We start from the raw sequence: 15,565 nt of genomic DNA on the forward strand, positions 1-15,565 counted from the left end.
GTTTATAAGGGATAACTACACTGCTGCTAACATTGATGATTCAGTTAAACTGCGGGAAACTTTTTTCCATTTATGTTTGAACAATACTATTAAATTTATAAATTCAGAAAAGAAAGATGCTTTCCCATAATTTTCCTTTAAGAAATTATTTTAGATTTTCTTTTTGGCATTTATGTGATTTTTTCCCCTAAACGTTTATTTTGATATAATTACAGATTTATATGCTATTATAAGAAGTAATACAGAGAGACTTCAAGTACCCTTTATGCAGTTTCCCGAATGGTAACACTTTGCAGAACTGTAGTACAATATCATAACCAGGATAGCAACATTAGTGCAGTCAAAATAGAGGATAATTCCTTTACCTCAAAGATCCCTCCCATTACCCTTTCATGACCACACCCACATCCCTCTGTCTGCCCCTTGTCCTTAAGTCGTGGCAACCACAAATTCCTTTTCCATCTCTATGGTTTTGTCATTGCAAGAATGTTACATAAATGGAATCATATAGTATATACGCATGTATTCCCATATGATCCTTTAAAAAATATTTAATTGGCAAATATTAATTGTATGTATTTATGAGGTACCATGTGATGTTTCGATATATGTATACATTGTAGAAAGATAAATCAAGATAATTAACATTCATCAGCTCATCTACTTATCGTTATTTCAAAGGTGAGAAGAAAAATCCCATATGATCACTTCAAGTCAGCAGGGTGTGCCACGATAAATGGTTTCATTCCTGGTATGGGTAATTTGTATCTTCTCTTTTTCTTTGTTAGTCATTTTAGAGGTTTGTCAAATTTATTATTATTTTTAAAATAACCAGCTTTTGGATCCATTTTTTCTATTGTCCTGTTTTCAGTTTCATTACTTTCTGTTAGTATCTACATTAGTGACTTCTTTCTGCTTGCTTTAGGTTTATGTTACTCTTTGTTTTCAAAATTCTCGAAGTGGCAGGTCAGGTTATTGATCTGAGTGGTTTCCGATTTTTAAATGTAAGCACTGAGTGTTATAAATTTCCCTCTTGGCCTTGCTTTAGCTGTGGCACAAATTTTCAAATGTGATGTGTCCAATTTCTTTCAGTTTAATGAATCTTTAAATTTCTCCCCAGACTTCCTCCTCAAACCACAGATTATTTAGAAGGTGTGTTGTTTAGTATCTCTAAGAGTTTGGAGATTTTCCAGTTATCTTTCTGTTACTGATTTCTAATTTGATTACAATGTGATAAAAAAATGTGTATGATTTCAACTTTTAAAAATGTCTTGGCCGGGCGCGGTGGCTCACGCTTGTAATCCCAGCACTTTGGGAGGCCGAGGCGGGTGGATCACGAGGTCAGGAGATCGAGAGCACAGTGAAACCCCGTCTCTACTAAAAATACAAAAAAATTAGCCGGGCGTGGTGGCGGGCGCCTGTAGTCCCAGCTACTCCGAGAGGCTGAGGCAGGAGAATGGCGTGAACCCGGGAGGCGGAGCTTGCAGTGAGCTGAGATTGCGCCACTGCACTCCAGCCTGGGTGACAGAGCGAGACTCCGTCTCAAAAAAAAAAAAAAAAAAAACAAAAGAATGTCTTGAGGTTACTTTATGGCCCAGGATATGTTCCATCTTAGCAAATGTTTCATGGACACTTGAAAAGAGTGTGTTCTTTGTTGTTGGGTGGAGTAGTCTACAAACCTTGATGGATCTATTATTTGATGATAGTGTGGAGTTCTTCTGTGTCATAGCTGACTTTTCTGTTGAGCTGTTCTATCAACTGAGAGAGGAGTCTTGAATTCTGCAAGATAATTTTGGATTTGTCTATTTCTCCTTTCAGTTCTATCAGTTTTGGCTTCACATATTTTGCTTTATTGTTTAATTCATATATATTTATCTTCTTGGTGGACTGACCATTATGTATTATCCTTATCTCTTTGGTAATTTTCTGTGCTCTGAAGTCAACTTTATGTGACATAGTTACTCCTGCTTTATTTTGATTAATATTTTAATAATATATATTCCTTTAACTTTTCTCTTTTAATCTGTATACATTATTACATTTGAAGTGAGTTTCTCAGAGCAAGCATATAGTTAGATGGAGTTTTGTAAATTCACTCTGCCAATTTCTTGTAATTGGTATATTTAGATTATTTATATTTGTGTAATTATTGATATGCTATGACTTCAGTCTGTCATTTCACCTGTGGTTTTGTTTGTTCTGATTTATTTTTACTGACTTGCTATGCATTACTTAAACAATATTTAGGATCCTATTTTGATTTATCTGTGGTACTTCTCAGTGTATCTCTTTGTATAGCTTTTCTAGTGCTTTCTCTGTGTATTATTTTATATACATACCTAACATACATCTACTGGTATTGACAGTGTACCAGATGGTACAATGTCGACACCAGTAGACTTCAGTTTGAGTGAAGGATAGAAACCTTATCTCCCTTTATGTTCCTTTACTCTCCTCTGTTTATAATTCTTAAATATTCCCTATACATATATTTAGAAACACATCAGTTTTATGATTTTTGCTTCAACCATCAAACATAAATTAGAAAACTCCAGAGAAGAAAAATGCACTGTATTTACCATATTACAACATTTCCCAGTGTTAACTTTCTTCCTTTCTGAATTTTCCAAATTTCCTTCATTTTTCATTTTCCTTATATTTAAAGAACTTCCTTTAGCATTCCTTTAGGGTAGGTCTGCTGTAGTCAAATTCTTACAACTTCCTGTCATTTGAGAATGTCTTGATTTCTCCTTCATTCCTTAAGAGTATTTTCAAGGTACATAGAACTCTGAGGTGATAGTCTCTTCTTTCAGCGTTTGAAAATTGTTGTGCCACTTCCTTCTGCCCTCCATACTTTCTAATGAGAAATCTGCTGTCACTCAAATTGTTTTTCCCCCTGTAGGTGATGTCATTTCTTTAAAGATTCTGTCTTTAATTTTTTCAGAAATTTGACTGTGATGTGTCTCGGTATAGATGTATGTTTATCCTATATGGAATGTACTCATCTTCTTGAATCTCTCACTTCATATCTTTTACTGAACTTGAAAAGTTTTCAGCCATTATTTTCTTCAGTTCACCCTCTTTCTCCTATCCTCTGAGACTCCAACATCACAAATGTTAGATCTTTTGTTATATTCATCTTTTCTGCAGATGGGTTAGTTGATATCACCCTGTCTTCAGTTCACTGATAGTTTCTTCTTCTCCCTTCATTCTGCTTTTAAGCCCATTCATTGAATTTTAAAATTTCAATGATTATATTTTTCAGATTTAAAATTTCCATTTGGTTCTTCATTATACATTTTGTTTCTCTGCTGCTGAGGCTATTTCTTTTTTTCCATTTTGAAGGAATTACAGGGCGATTCTTTGATAACATCTTTGTTATCTCAGTGTTGGTGTTTATTGATTTTTTTTTTCATTCAAGTTTTTCTTGGTTCTTCATACACATGATTTTTAATTGAAATCTCAACATTTTGAGGATGATGCTAGGAGCTCTGGGTCTTATTTATAACTCTGTTTCACCTGGTTTCCTCTGACTCCATCCAGCAGGAGAAGGGCTTAGGGTATCTTATTGCTGTCAGGTGGGAGGGGAAGTCCATTTTCCCACTCAGCCTCCTTGGACATCTGGAGGAGGGAAGGGACCCTGTTACTGTTGGGCAGTGGTAAAAAGTTCTGGTTCCTCATTAGACCTGTACTGATGTGACCCTTGCTAGAAAGGGTAAGAGTGTCTTGTTACTTCTTCTTCCATAACCTCTACTGATACTCTGGAAGAAGTGGGCCTTGTTACTACTCAGCAGGGATAAAGTCCCAGCTCTGTCCTCTACTGGGACACATTGTTACAGCCTGGTGAGAGTGGAAGTCAAGGTTCCCCACTCAGCTTGTGCCCAGTGTGGGTGGGGAACAGTTTTCTCTGTGGGTGTTGGCTGCAGTAGTGCTGTTATTATCTAACACATTTCTGTCTTGCTAAGCTGCCCCTTCCCTGATCCTTTGTCTAGAGAGAGCAGGCTTTTGTTGCAGCTTTTCTTGTCTATGCCTGTTGGTGTTTCCTGGTTGCCGGCTTCTTTAGCTTCAAATCTGGGATAGATGAGGCAAAAAGAAAATCCAGGGAACTCACCACCATGTTGCTCCTTGGGTCCTGAGTTCTGTAGCCAACCTCCCTTCTTCTATCTTTAAGAGTCTTCTTATGTTGTCTTCTTTGTAATGTCCAGGGTTTTAGTTGTACTTAAAAGGAAGAATCAGGAAAAGCACATGTACTCCATCTTTCCAGAAGCAGAAGTTTCCCAAAAGTAGTTTAACAGAGTTAATCTGGAAGAGGCTGGACCTGTTCTCTGCTCAATAAATGCTGTTTATAACAATTAAGAAAATTCCACATCCCTTTCCTCAAAGAAATTACATTCTGGTAAGAAAAAAAACTCTTTAATTAGTCCCTATAAACACTTTCATTCTGAGCTACCCTGGATGGAGAAGAAAATGGTAAGGGTAAGAAATCAAAAAAGACATCCGTGAATTACATTGTTTAATCACCATCCCTACACTTTGGTAACTTCCCACACTCTGAGGCCCACTCTGAGGTAGATTTCAGAAAATTTACATCCCCCAACTAGCCCATTCTCTGATTCAGGCAGGTGCCCTTGGTTCTGTTGTACCCTCAGGAGACCTGACTTTGGAGGTAAGCAATGAAAGGAAGAACCACAAACAGGTAATCAGTCTTCTGGCAAGCAAGGTGGAAGAGACATGTGTTTCTTCTATGGTAGGCACAAATGGAAAGCCTCTAGCATCGAGTCCTAGGAATCAAAAATTCCTATGAGTGGAAGATGATGAAGACCCATTTGTGGTTGAAATTTGCTCCTATTTGAAGAACTTCAGACTCTGGCATATCTTGGCCTTCTCAAAGAGTCTGTGATATACCCAATATCTTCTAATAAGTCCCTCTTTTGTTTAAACTAACCAAAGAAATTCTTTTGGTGAAACTAAGAATACTAACTAAATCAACTTGATGACTTTAAACAGAACAAGGAGAACAAGATGTGTGACTTATATAATTTTGCAAGGCACAGATCCTGAATGACTAAAAGCCAACATAAATACAAAGAATTTTCATTTCATTTCTGTACCTGTTCTTGAGGCGGTGATCTAAATTCCTTTGTTTTCCTGGCTGTGAGTGCAGCTGACATATTTAAGGCTTGCATAACTTCATTGTATCGGAAACGTTGATTGTCTTGGAGCTTAGCTACAAAATCATCTGAAAAGGCTACAATGGCTTCTATCCGATGCCGGACCTGGCAGTCACAGAGGTATTGAAGCAGTAGGCACATCTAAGAGACCATTAAAAAGACACCAAATTTAATTTCTAAATCTTTTAATAATGTGTATCAAATCATAATCTGTGGTAAACATCCTTGGTTGCCTACTCTTCTCTCTTAGAAACAGAATCCTGATTTTGTATAGGCAGCAATGTGCTCGGTCCCAGGAGATGAAACATAATTTATATAAGCAAAAATGGCAAATAAATGTCCCTTTAGTGGATGCTAACTGATATGGTCTGGTTCTTTCCCCATGAAATCTCACCTTGAATTGTAATAACCCCCACATGTCAAGGGCGGGGCTGGGTGGAGATAACTGAATCATGAGGTGTCTTCCCCCATGCTGTTCTCGTGGTAGTGAATAAGTCTCACAAGATCTGATGGTTTTATAAATGGGAGTTCCCCTGCACCTGCTCTCTTGCCTGCCACCATGTAAGATGTGACTTTGCTCCTCATTTGCTTTTCGCCAGGATTGTGAGGCCTCTCCAGCCATGTGGAGCGGTGAGTCCACTAAACCTTTTCCCTTTATCAATTACTCAAGTCTCAGGTATGTCTTTATTAGCAGTGTGAGAACGGACTAATACACTTACCCTCCCAGCCTCCCTTTCAGCCACAGGTGCAATGGCCAATGAAATATATAAGGGAAAGTTTGCTAAGGGTCTTCTGGGAAAGATATTCCATCAGTGATAAGAGACTAGAGTTCCCTTCTTTCAAAATGAGTGTAACTGGGTGATGACATGATTACTGCAGAAAGGATAAGGTGAGCATTTTAGGAAGAAAACCACAGGCTGAGGATCACAGAGCAGAAAAATATTAAGATCTGGGTTATGGATGAGATCATTGAACTGCTGTACCAATTCTAGAAATCTAAACTTAAGACAATTAAGTGGTGAATTCTCATTCATTCAGTGATTAGCTGGGTCTTTCTCCTACTGAAAACCAAAAGGATTTATAAATGAGTGAGTATGTTGGTAGAAACATTTCTAAAAGAACGCTCTGGCAAATTTAAAAAAAATCTATACACTCAATACCAATTGTGATATAAATACATGACAGTGTCAAAGAGGACCTTAAAACCCTCTGTGTCGCCATCTGCAATATAACCATTTCTACCAATGCTGTCCCTGAAGTAGTCGCAGTGTCCATCCCCCTTTCTCCATCTCCTTTGCCCCACCCTCCTCTGAGCATGGTCTCCTAGAGTTTGGACCAGGAAAAAAGCCTCCTGACTAACGAGATACTAGATCACACTCTCTTTCCTCCCTTATCGATTTTCCTCCCAGCAGCCACACTGGCCTTTTCCTGCCTCAGGACCTTTGCTGGGCTATTTGTTTTGCATGGAAAGCTCCTAGAACACCCTGCCATGTTCCTTTTTCTTGTAACTGCTGAGCACAACTCTTATATCTGAACTCAGCTGAAAAGTCACAATCTCTGAGGGGTGTTCCCCCTCATCTTTCTAACAGTAATCCAGTCTAAATGTTCTTTCTTTTAGTAATCCATTCTTTGCCTTCAGAATATTTAATGCAATTACTAATAAGATTTTTTAATGCATAAATGAGTGTATATTTCCTTAGAGGCTGTGAGCTTCTGAAAGGCAGGGTTGACTTGTGTTTCCCTAAGTGCATACCCAGAGTAAGGCTCCAGTCAATGCTGACTAAAGGAATGAGGAGCAAAAAAGCAGGTCAGTGATGCAAACATCCAACTGACTTTAATGAACAGATGAGCATTAATAAAAGAACTTTTAGACATCTTGATGAACATAAAGACAGCCAGTGTGTCTGATTCCTTAAAGACATACTAAGGTGGCTGGGTGCAGTGGTTTACGCTTGTAATCCTAGCACTTTGGAAGGACAAGGAGGGAGGATCACTTGAGTCCAGGAGTTTGACACCAGCCTGGGCAACATTGCAAGATCTCGTTTCGACTAAAAATTAAAAACAAATTAATTGGGCATGGTGGTATGCCTACAGTCCCAGCTGCTGTAGAAGCGGAGGTGGGAGGATGGCTCAAGCCCAGGAGATCCAGGCTGCAGTGAGCTATGATTGCACCACCACTGCACTCCAGCCTGGGTGACTGAGTGAGACTCTGTCTCAAAAGACCAAAACAAAAGCATACTAGGGGAAAGTAAAACCTTGCTATGTGACAATGGGTGCATCTACTGGTAAACAAACATTCTAAGGTTGGTAAGAGTAGAAATATGGGTGGAAAGGGGTATTTGATGGCTTGCATTTCAGGTATTCCAATGGAATGAAGGCAAAAAGTATCTGGGAAACAAGAGGAGATGGCTAATGAATAAGAGGGAGAAGAATAGGAAGTCAGTTAATTTTATGAGGAACTACCATTACACAGGAATGCAAAGAAATAGACACACACACACAGAAAGAAACAAAGGCATGTTCCAATACCTTAATGCTTAGTAATTCTGAAATTCACTCAAATCTCTTGTTCTGATTACCTGCAATTTAACTGGCTCTGGCAGTTTCATTTGGAGCAGGCCTTCCTTGGGCCGCTTGCCCCCCTTGGCTTCTTCCTCACCAGCTCCTTGCAGCTTTGCATCGTCCACACTGAACTCTTTCTCCAGCGTGTCACTCTCCTCCTCTGGAGTGGCAGCTTCTTTAAACACACTGGGCTCAATCAACTGCAAGATGTGCTTCAAGTCCTCATTGTGAAAGATGCCCATGATCAGCAGGGTATAGAAAAGCTTGATGAGAGGTACAAAGAGGAACTCAGTAGTCCCTCCAACTGGGTCCCGGGCATGAAGACTGCCCTCTTTAACAGCTTCTGTCAGCATCTGTATGGTTTTGGCCTTGAGGATGTCCAGTGGGAACTCTGGACTGTACTGGTAACATTCATTACTAATGCTTACAAAACTGGGGGAGGAAAACTGCATCCGTGGCCTGAGGGAAGTGCTGAGGCCGATCCCTGGAAGGCCGTGCTTTTTGTTCTCATCAGGGAATAGGGTGATGCTCTTCGTCTCCTCCGTCATGGGGACAATGTACTCGTTGTTCATCATGAGCCTGGCAGTGGCATAGGAGCTCAGGTGGATGTCGATCAGCAGGTCATAGTAGCCAGCACGCAGCAAACCTGGCATGTACTTGTTCTCAATGGCGTAGAGGAGCTGAGGTTCATCCACGTGGCTGCACAGGGCGTGGGCCACCCGGTGGTTCCCAAGAGCACAGACGGCTGAGTAGAGCCGGAGAGTGTGATAGTGAAATTTCAGCAATTCCTCCTGCTCTGTCAACTCTAAGATGTCAACAGATCTGTAGAAGCGAGGAGAGTGGTAGTAAGATTAGAAAATGAATCTTAAATTCAGATTTTAAAAATCTGAATCAGAGGAGAAATCAGTATACATTGTAAATTTGAAGGAAAAAAGTTACGGGAATAGACACTGCAGGTTGAACATCCCTAATCTGAAATGCTTGGAACCAGAAGTGTTTGGATTTGGGACTTTATTCAGACTTTGAAATGTTTACATTATACTTATCAGTTGAGCATCCTGAATCTGAAAGTCTGAAATGTGAAATACCCCATTTCCTTTGAGCATTATGTTGGTGCTCAAAATGTTTCAGATTTTGGAGCATTCCTAATTTCAGATTTTTGGATTTGGGACACCCAACCTGTGTCTTCTTTTAATTTTCTATGACATGTTTAATGGCTGCATAGTACTTTTAATCATTTCTAGATGTTTTACACATTTTCTTCTGCATAGAATTTGACATTTATCTAGCACCTCCTTCCTCCTTCATTGTATCAAGGATCTGTTGCAATGAGCCGAGATCGTGCCACTGCACTCTAGCCTGGGCAATGGCGAGACTCCACCTCAAAACAATAAATAAATAAATAAACAACAACAAAAAAGTCTCTAGTGGAGAAATTTCATGTTGTTGTCATTCAATTGTTCATCAAATATCACTGAGTGCCTATTATGTATTAGCACTGTGCACTGATGATACGATGGCGAATAATACAGACATGATTCCTGCCCCCAGGGAGCTTATATCCAATGGAAGGAGTAAACCACCCCCACTGACCAAAATAGAGTAAATTAAATTATAAACTGTGACATGTGTTATGGAGAAACAAAGTACACCCTGACATAAATCTACCACCATTGCACACTTTAAAATGTTAATGATTTGTCATGTTATTGGGGCACCAGATTCCCGTCAACCACGCTAGTTAAGACTTCCGTTTTTGGAATTTGGATTTTGAAACCCATCCTATTTTTCTTTGGCTGCTAGGAAGAATAAAGTTAATGTGGGCCCCGACTCTACCAACCGGTGTGGTATAAATGACTGTGTGTCACTCTTAGCCTCAGTTTTATTTTCCTATCCATATCTTTTCTACGACCTGATGCCAGTGACACATTTTTATACATTCATGTTCCATATCGTTTGGAAAACTGCCTCAAATCCCTTATGATCTTCAGTGAGAGTTTAAATTATCCATTCATATACACATACATCTATCATAAGCAATTAATATAAATTATAAACGACTGAGACAAGGTGTTATGTTGCTTTCTGATGATAGCATGCCAAAATGTTAAATTATGGTGTTAAAATTCCATGCTCAGTAGAGAGACAACGTTTTCCTTCACAAACAATAATTTCTTCCCAAACGTTATGTTTGTTTTGGTTGTTCAGTATTTTCTTAAAAAACATCATCAGATGAAAAATTATGATAAAACTCTTCTCACAAAAAATAAGAAAAATAAAATTAAAATCAAACTGAACCATCTCAAGAGTACATTATGAGGGAGATCTAATTACTTCATGTAAAAATATGTAAATACATATTTAATACATACAAAGAATTAACTAGCCAGCTTAATTTTTCTTTGATTTTCTTTTGTTTTAAAGCATCTTTGTTGAACTGTAATTTACATGCTATACAATTTACCTACTTAAAAAACATAATTTAATAGTTTTTATATATTAATGGAGTTGTGTAACTGTAACTATAAATTGAGTTTAGAACATTTTTATCATCCCAAAAGGAATTTAGTACCCATTAACAGTCCTGTTCCACTCCTAGCCCTCGGTAACTACTAATCTACTTTCCATTTCTAAACATTTGTCTATTATGGACTTTTCAATTAAATAAAATCCCACACTAGTAGGATTCTTTCACTTAATATACTTTTGTGACTGGTTTCTTTCATTTAATATAATGTCTTCAAAGTTCTTGCATTTTGTAGCATGTATCAGTACTTCAATCATTTTTATTGCCAAATAATATTATATGGATATATCACATTTTGTTTATTGATTCATAAGTTGGTGAACATTTGGGGTTCCCTTTCTTTTACTATTGTTCATAATGCTTCTATGAATATTCATGTACATGTTTTTGTGTGGACATATTTTAATTTCTCTTGGGTATATAGGAGGAGTAGAATTGCTAGATCACATGTTAATGCTATAATTTTATTTTTTGAGGAAGTGGCAAACTGTTTTCCAAAGCATAGGTTAAATTTTAAAGATATTAAAATGAAAAATGCCAAGAACATCTAAAGATATAAAAATGGACCTGGCTTCAATACTTATTTTCAGATTAAAGACTTAAAACATACAAATATGTTTGTGCATTACTTTCATGACATGTTTTTACTCAGTTTGTGATTCAACATTTCAATGGCATTTTGGGAGGGAAATCTTGGCCCAAAACTTAGAAACTTAGCTCCTTATTGATAAGAAGCCTGCTTAAATGAAATCTCTGCAATTTAACTGGCTATCACATGGAAAAGCAGAAAATCATAAACAAAGCTACCTTTGAGTATTTATTATACTTTATGTTACTATTATTACTGCCTAGAATGCATATAAACTTGTTTCCAAGACACTCACAGTATTTTCCCAATTTTCTTTCATTAATGTCTCTTGGGATCAGTTTTTTACATCTATAAAATGAAGGGTTGAACATAGGAATCATAAGTGATTCCCATGATTCCATCTCTAATATCTCACTATTCTCTATTACATTACTCTGCTAAGTCGTAAGTCGGACTGCAGTTGCACTTGTCTGAATTTTTCTTTGCTGTTGTCGTCGTAAGTAACACAAGAGTGAATGAAGAAACCATCATGTGGCATCTTCAACTGCAGAATAATTTTTTCAGTAACAAAATGGTTGAGAAATAAACTTAAACTTAAAATGCACAGAATAATGACTTCATTGCCAAAAGAATTTAGATCTTTGTAAATTTCATTTTGTTTCTTTAGAACCACCCCTGCCCCGCACCACCACCAGAAGCCCCGGGCAGCAGGCTAATCCCAAGCGTCCCAATCAGAATGTCAGGGATTCATTGGGGCTGACCTGTTTTCCTCAGGGATATGAAGAGACATGAATTGCAGAGGATCCAAACACTGCACCAACCAGCCTTGGCGTTCACTTATTCGAGACACATCTACCTTCAAAAACTGGTTGGGCATTCTGCTCCACAGGACGTGTGACAGGAACTGCACGTGGAGGCGTGGGGGGCACTGCGGCACGGGGTTCTTGTGTTCACTCTTGAACAATCCCGCCGAGAGAGGCATCACATTCTAGGGGACGGGGAGGCAGAAAAAGAATGAATGTAGAACATCCCTTGGGGTTCACAAAGTAATGACTAGAATTCTGCACAGGACAGAGACAGGGAAAGTAAGATAACCCTATGAGTCAAGCAAAGTCAACACAAGAAATCATAGAAATTGGGTTGAAAAGTTTCTGAAAGGACAAACCAGGAAATACACTGTGAGAGAAAATACCTACACCTTCAGGGCAGTCAAACAGCTTTTGGGATGTGTCTTTCCCACATACTGAATGGCACAGAGAGAAGGCCAAGCACAACCAAGCATACCCATATACCCTTTATATTTCTTTACCAGGCTGGGACCTCAGGAAAAGCTGGCAAGTCTTTAGGGACCTTCAGTGCCAAACTTCCTGAATGACAGATAGGTCACATCCCCCTGGCTCGCTCTCTCTCTCAATAGCTGTTCTCTGTCACCCAACTCATCCTTAAAACACTTCCTCTAGCCAGAAGTATTCCAGATAAAGCTCAACAGATAAACCTGACTACTGACCAAGAAAACAGAATATGTTAGGCATTAACAAACATATTTATTTCTCCTCCACCTCCAGTGTCATCTTCAGCCATCCTTAATTCCTTCTGTCTGGTGTCAAAGAAAGAGAGGTCTCTGCTTTGCCAAAAGCTTCTTCATTTATCTATGATCTTGACAACACCGATGCCTGCCTCTTATGGGACCATAAGAAAACCATTATCTCATATTTCTGTATTACCTTCTGTCTCTTCTTCTCCTCTAGAGCCCCCTCAACTGCATGCTCTAGACTACTTCATCCTCAAACTGCTTTCCTATTGCCCTCTAATAGGGTGGAAAAAATCAAGTACTGGTTTAAATACTGATGATATGCTAATGAATAAAACTAACAAAACCCCTGCCCTCACATAGCTTCCATTCTTCTCACTGAAAGTATGAAATAAAATCAATAAGTAAATTAAATGAATTAAATGGTATTTTAAAAGAGATGTCATGGGCCTGGGGGTTTGGGGGACAGAAAGCCAGAACGGGGAAACCAGAATCCAGGGCAGCAATTTTAAATGGGGTTGTCAGAATGGGCATCATTGAGAAAGCAACATTTAAAGAAAGACTGGGCCAGGCACCGTGGCTCACGCCTGTAATCCCAGCACTTTGGGAGGCCGAGGCAGGTGGATTACTTGAGGTCAGGAGTACAAGACCAGCCTGGCCCACATGGGGAAACCCTGTCATTGCTAAAAATACAAAAATTCGCCTGTAAAAAAAACAAAAATGGTGGCATGTTCCTATAGTCCCAAATACTCGGGAGGCTGAGGTGGGAGAATTGCTTGAACCTGGTAGGCGGAGGTTGCAGTGAGCTGAGATCGTGCCACTGTACTCCAGCCTGGGTGACAAGGGAGACTCTGTCAGAAAGAAAGAAAAGGGAAGGGAGAAGGGGGAAAGGGGAGAAAGGGTGAGGGAGGGATGGAGGGAGGGAAGGAAGGAGAGAGAACGAGAAAAAGAGAGAGAGAGAGAGGTTGTAGCGAGCTGAGATCACATCACTGCACTCTAGCCTGGGTGACAGAGTGAGACTGTCAGCAAGAAAGAAGAGGGATAGGGACAAGGAAGGAAGGAAGGGAGGGAAGGAGGGAGGGAGGGGGAGAAGAGAGAAAGAAGAAAGGAAAAGAAGAGAAGAGAAGAGAGCGAGCAGTCCAGTCTGGATGTATTCAATTTGTGATAGCTATTAGTCAGCCAATGAAAATGTCAGCAGAACTCAATAGTCAATAGAGGATTAAATATATCAGTCAGGCTTCTGAGAAACTACCACTCTTGGTCCAATTTTGTAAAACAAAACAAAACAAAACAAAACAAAACAAAACGGTCAATCTGAACTTGCTGCCTCCTTTCTCTCATTTCCAATCTTGAATTCACTGTCACATGGCTCCTCTCATCATTTTTTTATATAATAATTGAGACAAGGTCTCCCTCTGTCACCCAGGCTGGAGTGCAGCAGCACAATCATGGCTCACTGCAGCCTCCACGTGTACGCTCTCAAGTGACCCTCCCACCTCAGCCTCTGGAGGATCTGGGACTACAGGTGTGCACCACCACATCTGCCTAAAATAATTGTTTATTTTTTGTAGAGATGGGCTCTCACTGTGTTGCCCCAAGCTGGTTTCAAACTTCTGGGCTCAAGTGATCCTCCTGCCTCCCAGAGTGCTGGGATTACAAGCATGAGCCACTGAGACCAGCCCCTCTCCCATTGTTTTGCTGAAATTCTTCTGGCAAGGCCACCAAAGCCCTCCTCATTAACAAAAGCCAGGGATTCCTTTAGTCGAGTTGCATTAGTTCATCTACGGCATCTGCTGTTAGCCACTCCTGTTTAGAAAACTCCATCCTCACTTGGCATCTACTAAAATGTCTCTTTCAGTTCTTCTCCAACATTCTTGACAGTTCTGCCCTCAGCCTATCTCATAGGTTCCTCTTTTTTAGTTGATACAACCAGGCTCTCCTCAGCCATCTCTTCCCACTCTCTACATCTGCCCTCAAATATTCCATTCACACTCAAAGATGAATTACAACTGATTTCTTGACGATGAAAATTTTAATCTCCAGCATAGCTCTTTTTAGCACAATTGTGTATACATATGTGTATATAGGTATGCATACGTACGTATATTGTATATAAATTTGTTGAGTATATAAATTTGCTGTATGCCATGTATAAAGCATTGCTCAAGTTGTTTAATTATATTAACTCCATAAAACAGATACTGTGAACCCCATCTTATAGACGCAGAAACTGAGCTCAAATAATTTAAGAAAGATGTCCAGGGTCACCAAGCCAGCCTAATAAAACTATCTACTCTGTTCACTCCAGTGTGTGCCTGGAACCTCAACTTTACAATTGCAAAATTAAGTTCAACCTTTTTTCCTGAATTTCAACAAGCTCTTCTACTTTTTGCATCAGCATGGCCAAATTGTCCAAACTAAAATTTGAAATCAATCATTCACTCTCACTCTCCTTGAGATCCTGAATTCATCTACAAATTCTATTAGTCCAATTCATTGTTAAATCCTATTCAGTTCTTCTTTTTTTTTTTATTATACTTTAACTTCTAGGGTACATGCGCATAACATGCAGGTTTGTTACATATGTATACATGTGCCATGTTGGTGTGCTGCACCCAGTAACTCGTCATTTACATTAGGTATATCTTCTAATGCTATCCCTCCCCCCTACCCCCACCCCATAACAGGCCCTGGTGTGTGATGTTCCCCTTCCTGTGTCCACGTGTTCTCATTGTTCAATTCCCACCTATGAGTGAGAACATATGGTGTTTGGTTTTCTGTCCTTGTGATAGTTTGCTGAGAATGATGGTTTCCAGCTTCATCCATGTCCCTACAAAGGACATGAACTCATCCTTTTTTATGGCTGCATAGTATTCCATGGTGTATATGTACCACATTTTCTTAATCCAGTCTATCGTTGATGGACATTTGGGTTGGTTCCAAGTCTTTGCTATTGTGAATGGTGCTGCAATAAACATACGTGTGCATGTGTCTTTATAGCAGCATGATTTATAATCCTTTGGGTATATATACCCAGTAATGGGATGGCTGGGTCAAATGGTATTTCTAGTTCTAGATCCCTGAGGAATCGCCACACTGTCTTCCACAATGGTTAAACTAGTTTACAGTCCCACCAACAGTGTAAAAGTGTTCCTTTTTCTCCACATCCTCTCCAGCACCTGTTG

General features: G+C 39.3%; 1 protein-coding gene across 6 annotated transcripts in view; it reads right to left on the reverse strand.

The window, feature by feature from the left end:
- RYR2 (ryanodine receptor 2) overlaps positions 1-15,565 on the reverse strand; it is a 787,631-nt gene that overhangs the window by 210,991 nt on the left and 561,075 nt on the right. For all 6 annotated transcript variants that reach the window (XM_030812625.1, XM_030812626.1, XM_030812624.1 and 3 more), the window contains 3 exons: positions 11,611-11,837; positions 7,751-8,555; positions 5,112-5,312 (listed from right to left, as the gene is read on the reverse strand). In XM_030812625.1, coding sequence (XP_030668485.1) covers positions 5,112-5,312; positions 7,751-8,555; positions 11,611-11,837 — 1,233 coding nt within the window. The remainder of the gene's footprint in view (positions 1-5,111; positions 5,313-7,750; positions 8,556-11,610; positions 11,838-15,565) is intronic.

The sequence above is a fragment of the Nomascus leucogenys genome, chromosome 5 (assembly GCF_006542625.1).
Source record: "Nomascus leucogenys isolate Asia chromosome 5, Asia_NLE_v1, whole genome shotgun sequence".
In the NCBI taxonomy this organism is placed as follows: Eukaryota; Metazoa; Chordata; class Mammalia; order Primates; family Hylobatidae; genus Nomascus; species Nomascus leucogenys.